This window comes from Propithecus coquereli, unplaced genomic scaffold (genome assembly GCF_000956105.1).
Source record: "Propithecus coquereli isolate 6110/MARCELLA unplaced genomic scaffold, Pcoq_1.0 Scaffold155, whole genome shotgun sequence".
Taxonomy (NCBI): Eukaryota; Metazoa; Chordata; class Mammalia; order Primates; family Indriidae; genus Propithecus; species Propithecus coquereli.
The window spans coordinates 3520532-3527601 of NW_012139969.1; the positions used below are offsets into that span (position 1 = coordinate 3520532).

General features: G+C 33.6%; 1 protein-coding gene across 2 annotated transcripts in view; it reads left to right on the plus strand.

Moving 5' to 3' along the window:
- The window catches only part of MYO9A (myosin IXA), a 247613-nt gene that overhangs the window by 62592 nt on the left and 177951 nt on the right, over positions 1-7070 (plus strand). For both annotated transcript variants that reach the window (XM_012640651.1, XM_012640652.1), the window contains exon 7: positions 5231-5328. In XM_012640651.1, the coding sequence (XP_012496105.1) occupies positions 5231-5328 (98 nt within the window). The remainder of the gene's footprint in view (positions 1-5230; positions 5329-7070) is intronic.

A 7070-nucleotide genomic window follows, 5' to 3' on the forward strand; every position in this document is an offset into this window, starting at 1 on the left:
GGCTAATTTTTTCTATATATTTTTAGTTGTCCAGCCAATTTTCTTTATGGTTTTTTGTTTTTTGTTTTCAGTATAGACAGGATCTCCCTCTTGCTCAGGCTGGTCTTGAACTCCTGAGCTCAAACTATCCGCCCACCTTGGCCTCCCAGAGTGCTAGGATTACAGGCATAAGCCTCCACCCCCGGCCTTACATTTGTTACGTTTTAAAAGAAGTTCGTAATCATAAAAAGAGCACAAAAAAATCTTTTTCCTTTCCTTAAGTTTGCAATTATGGCAGATGTAAAAGGCTGAAAAACATATACACATCTACTTATATCTATTAATTAACTAATGAATTAATTTATTAAGTATTCTTCCTGGAAACATAACATGTCTTGGTCCTTGCTTTAAAGAACCATGACTTTGATTCTCACTGCATGTTATTATAAACTCCACTAATTGCAAAACTAGCCTATGTCAGAGTTGAGAAGGATCAATATATATGGATAATAATTTTTTCCTTCAAAGTTTAATCACATTACTATTTCATAGTCAAATCATTTCTGGGTTCAGGGTTAACATTTTGGAAACTAAATATTAGATATTTAGATTTATAGATTCTGATACATTTTAATAAAAAAAATTTAAGTTGTTTTACTGTTCTTAAGAAGCTTCTACTTTCCCTATGTGAGTACTACACCAAGTGATCATGCCTCATTGGAAAGCAGGTAGGCGGACTGTGAACTCATACTGCAAATAGAAGACTTGGTAGCCTGTTCAGAGCTTATGGTGAAATTGTGAATTGACCTGCCGTTACTCAGAGACAGTATAAGTAGTACTTAGCATTTGAGCTCTCAAGTTGATTGACTTGACTTCAATACTTGCTCGTTCACTTACCAGTTTTGAGACCTGCAACAGGTGACTTGTTTTGCTCCCATCATCTATTTAAGGGTATAATATTAATAATAATCTTTACATTTTGTGAGTATTAAATTAGTGAATATAAAGAGCCTGATAGAGTACTTAATATTGTTTCCACCATTGAAATCATCATTATCTGTCTTTTGCCTTTAGAAGAACTTTGTGGCCAAATCTCATATTCCCTTAATATTACTTTGATTACCATTATCCACTTACTGTATTTTTAAGTCTATTACAGTTTGAACTTTGATTAATTTCTGATTCTTTTTCTCACTAATTAATAAAAGCAAACTGAGTATCTTTTGGTTTGTTCTTTCCTGTTAGCTCCTTCCCGTAGTATATTTGGGAACAGACTAAACTTGGTTTCCGTGTGAGTTACTAGAACTTAATGTGACTAACATTATGGGCAGAGAGGATTGTTAAAGGATTGTTCTGTTGTGTTACATTACTTATATATTTTATAGAATTGTGTAAATGGTCCCAAGACAACCTATAGTGAGAAATTACTTTTTACATGGGACATGTTGTTGTTCTTATATGGTGATTTAATTCCATTTAAGGGTTATCTCATTAAATCAACTCATACAACAGTGTTGCATGGGAGAGAGCAGAGGATTTGGAACTGGATAGATTTTGATTTGGCCAGCCCTGTTATTTATAAGATTTTTGACCTTTGGAAAGTTCTTTAACCTCTTAATCTGTTTTCTCACCTATAAGTTTATATATAATTATCTCCTGTGTTTTGAGGATTTAGTGAGATTATACATATGAAGTGACTATCCTGATGACAAATATATAGAAGGTATTTAGTAAATGCTAATTTCCCTTCTTTGAATGGTAATATTTTATGCAAATTATCATTATTCTTCAAATGAGTTATTCTTATTTTTATCATTATTGTTAACAGCATCTCAGCCTTTGTTTCCTCAGTTATAAAATATGGAGGATGAATTAAATACTGCTTATATGTTGGCTATTGTCTGCTGTAGTTGTACCTTAAAGCTGGTCTGAATAATTTCACTGTAAAGTGTCAGTCTCACTTAATTCTTTTATCTAGCTGAACCGAGCCTTGAATTTTAGTATCCAATTATCAGATGGAGTTCTAGTGATAATTGCCGTAATAAGTGATAGTCTCCGAGCACTGTCATGTCCACCATGCTGCAGAGTGATTTGGACTGTACTATCCAGTGGAGACAAAGCTCCAACTTTGGTCACTACTACTTTTGCAGGAATCCAAACATCAATAAATACCTGACAGTTCATTTTCCCATGAGGTAGACCTGCTACAGTACTTTCAGGGATCCTGATGCAACTTGGGCAGGATCCTTTGAAACCATATGTGTCTGTTAACTCTGTTTTAAGTATTTGTATAGCATAAAGACTCCTACTGCCACACCCATTTGTCAGTGTGTAAATTTGTGATCATTCCCTTAAACATTATCTTTCTGGCTTTATTCTTCTTCACCAGTCCGGTATGAGGTACAGCATGCTATACAACTTTCTCTGCATATATTTTTTCATTTAAAAAACACATAATACCCATATTATATTTGATCCTTATAAAACCCCTGGTGATAGTGAGTATGATTGCCTTTCACACTAGAAGTGACATTGGCTTAGAATTTAATCCAGTTACCCCCATGGTAGTGAGGCTAGTTAATAGTGTAACTGGGATTTCAGCCAGTCCTATGTTCGTTATATCCTTTTTTCTTAAGTGATCTCCAGCATCTTTATTAACCTTCAAAGTCAGTTGTTCTGATTTCTGTCCTGACTGTACAATGGTAGTTACAAGAAAGTATGATTTCTTAACCCTTTTTTTAAAATTTACTTTTTTTCACCTGCAGTTTATGTAACTATTTTAAGAAATATAGACAACGTAGAAGAAAATATCTTATTTGACTCTACCCTTCTTTTTCTCTCTTTCACACCCACATTAAGTGCTTACTATATGCTAGGCTTATCCTAGGCATTTGTAAATGAGAAAGGATTTTCTTCATCCCATACAAAGGGGAAAAAAGGCCAGATGGCATGAGAGAGCATTTTGATGTGTACAGTGACATGTTATCAAGACAAGAGCTTGTGCCGAGTTGGACAGAGAAATTAGCTATGTTCTTTCAGTTGAAGGGTAGTAACAGTTGTTGGTTAGGTTCCTGCCTTATCCTTTGAACCTAACCATTACTTTGTTCTCTGGGTGACCAATATTTGTATCCTGGTACCTGAAGACTTTTTCCAGACCCAAGTGACTTGGGAATTAACAGCTGCGTGCCCCATCTCCAGAAGTCCTTAACCAATGACTGATGGGAGATGCTCTCTCATCTCTCTAGGTTTTATATTGTTTCCCAATGATTCTTTGTGATTAAACTCCATTTACCCACTGTAGTAGCTGCTTTTAGAGTGTACCATATTTAGTCCACCTCCCTTTTTCTGTTTTACTTTCCCACTTTCCCTACTATGTTTACTTGAACCTTGGTTTGTCTCAAACAGACCAAGGTGCTTCTGGGGACCCAAATCAAGATAAGGGCATTTCTGGTCTGGTAGATTTAATCCATCCTTAGTTTTTCTTCTGTAGTTATCATCAGGGAACCAGTTAAGGAATCAGTACACATTTAAAATAATTATGATTTTGGTGTTCATTGAGACCACTTTGTATTTCAGAAGAACATCTGATTAAGGTTAACAGCAAATATAAATATATTTTAGTGCCTCTTTTAATTTGCTGTCCCAGTATTATATACATTAGTTGTTTCGTTCACTTTTGGGGCAGATAAGAACACTGTTATTAAGAATCATTGCTTTATCATTGAGTTTACACAAGTGGGAGCATAGATTCTACCCCTCCCCCTGCCTATTATACAAAAATGTTTGCTAAATCATGTAATGAATGAACTATTTGTGATTTGGGGGGAAAGAGAAGCAAGAGAGCTTTTTAAAAAGGCTTTACTATAGATAAAAGAAAAGTGTGTCAATTTTAAAAATTTAGTGAGTAGGACATTGGCATGTCTGTAGAATATGTCTTAAAATTGCTTACCAAAAATTTTTATAGTCAGAAAATTAAATGCCTGGGTTCTCAGAAAGAACTTTTCTTGTAATGAGATTAAAAATGAAAACTGTACCAGGTATACCTCCCCATATAGAGAATAAAAATATTGTTAATAGCATTCTAATATTTAATTTTAAACTTTAGATATATTCATTAATTTATTCTTACAGTGCCTAAAACAAGTTTTCTTGTACATGGTAGATACCCAATAAATACTTTTTAAAAAATAAATGAGCACTTTATTTCTCAAAAAGAAATGTTTCATTCAATTCAGTGTTTATGTATTATTTAATAATTCAATGATTATGTGTTTACTTCAGTAATGACTCATTGTGTTCTTGGCACTGACTTCACACTTGAGATCTGCAGTGAATAAGACAGTTAACTGTTCATGTGTTCATTGAGTACTTGATGGAACATTCCCTAGGAAGATAGGGATTAAAAAAATAAATGCAAATATGAGGAGGTTTGTGAAAATGTAAGTGCAAGGGACTGTGAGAACATACAGCAAAGGGATTTAACGGCTCATTTATTGTTTTAAAGATTTAGAGTATGTCTACAATGTCACTGTTTGTTTTGGAAACTAAAATGCAAGAGTTATAGTAAAAAAGTAGTATTAATTTTTTTTAATCTGGTACTCTACAATTGGTTTTACTGACTCGTATGTTCTGAGGGTTTTTATACTTTTACATATACTTCTCTCGTTCCTTGGTCGATTACTATGTTGTCCATATTATTTGATTAGGAACTATTTATATATCTAAGACAGATATAACATAAACCTCTTTATATCATGTAACTCTGAGCTCCACTTGCAACTAAATTATTGCCTCTTCTAAAATTTATTTTTGTGTTACCAGGATCTAGTTCAGTGCCTCGCATATGGTAGTCACTTGTTAAAATATTTCTTGAATAAATAATATTTGCTTGTGGAATTAAGCTCTCTTAAATGCTTTGAATCTTTAAAACTCTTCAGAACCACTCAATATCAAACTTCGTAGCAACACACTTTGTAAGTACTGCTTGCTAGCTCTTAAGTTACTTTGAGATCTTTGTTTTGGTGATCCTGTGAAAAGAATAAAGGTAACCTACTGGTATTTTTGGCAGGTATGTGATGGTTTGCATACCTGTAGTAAGATGAGAGGTCTAATGAATTAAACTATGTCTAAATACTCTACCAGCTTAAGATATACATAGGGGTACTTATCTTATATTACCATATTTCTAAATGGCCCACACTATTTTTCAATAGGTAATCGTGATTTTTTTCCTTTTATCTTGAATAAGCAGGATTGCTTCACCACAGAGGGAGAAGACTTGAGGCATGACTTTGAACGCTTACAATTGGCCATGGAAATGGTTGGATTTCTTCCCAAGACACGAAGACAGTGAGTTTATTTATTTTTTTCTTATACACCCAATAGAGAACAAATGATATGTCTTTGAAAGATTTCTCTCCCTTGGTCCTATTAAACAATTTTCTAACTGATATTCCTGATCTAGTACCTCATCCATCTTAAGCGTTGTTTTTTTTGACAGAGTCTCACTGTTTTGCCCGGGCTAGAGTGAGTACCGTGGCGTCAGCCTAGCTCACAGCAACCTCAAACTCCTGGGCTCAAGCGATCCTCCTGCCTCAGCCTCCCAAGTAGCTGGGACTACAGGCATGCGCCACCATGCCCGGCTAATTTTTTCTATGTATTTTTAGCTGTCCAATTAATTTCTTTCTATTTTTAGTAGAGACGGGGTCTCGCTCTTGCTCAGGCTGGTTTCGAACTCCTGAGCTCAAACAATCCTCCCGCCTCTGCCTCCCAGAGAGCTAGGATTACAGGCGTGAGCCACTGCGCCTGGCCAGCAGTGAATGTTTTGAGTCTTTTGTTTACTAAAGCCTATTTGAGATGGATACTTGTAAAATTATTGAAAGATGAAAAAGTTCCAGTAGATTACCTGTAGGTAATTGTGGAGGATGTTTTGTTGTGAGATATTAGAACCATCACCATTACCAAACCTGTTCAGTCTTTAGTAGATTTATATATTTTGTGTATATTTTAACATCTGTTGAAACAATGTAAAGAATGGATTTTTAATGTATTAATACATATCAGTTTCACAATTAGGTAAATATGAGAAACTTTGTAGATTGGTTATTGAAGCCATTGCTGCTTATTTTGTATTAGTAAAGTTTTAAAAAATTCTAAAAGTTATAGGTACAACTAAAAATATTTAGAAAGTTATAGAGATAGGTGATTAAAATACGAATTCGGTAATGTTTTCTTTAGGATGCTTACCAAATATAATCAAGATTAGTGTGTTTTGGATGATTGCGCACATGTGTGTAGATATGTGTACAGTCTTTGTCAGATTTTAGTGCCAGCATTAAGACAAATCCTTAAAATCCTTTTTCATACCCCTAACCCTTTTTTCTGCATTTACAAGAAGACTCATTAGCAGAGAATAATATATTTCTTAAAGGTTTGAGAGATATCAGCCTTATAACAACTATATTTCGTGTGTTTTCCATTGTTCCTTGTTAACTAATTTTTTGGGATTTTCTAATCTGGCTCTTTTTTTTGATAATTTGTGTTTTTTAAGAAATCATGTATTAAATGTTTAAAATTTGTTATTTTTGAACTCTTTGTAAATACTCCTAATGTAATTCTTTGAAATTTTTTCTCTACAGTATTAGCTTTCTGTTTGTATTTCTTAATTTTTTTCTTTTGATTTATATGAGATTTGTCTTCCATTTTATGTTTTTAAATAATAGAACTTTAGATTTATCAGTTCTATCATTTTACTTATTACATATTAATTAGTTTTAGCATATTTTTTCCCTGTTACGAAATTTTTCCTGCACACAGTATTACATAGGAAACAATATTGGATATATTTGAAGCCGTCTGTGCAATACCCTGTCCCCACCAGAGGTAACCACTATTATGAATTTGGTGTTTATCATTCCCATTCTTGTTTTCATATTTTCAGTGTAGATAGATGTTTCTATAAAGAATAGTTTTGTTTTGCATGTTTTCAGACTTTATATAAATGTTATATTGTATGTATCATTCTGAAACTTGACATTTTTCATTCCATATTATATTTTTGAAATTTTTCTCTCCTCTCCTCTCCTCTCCCT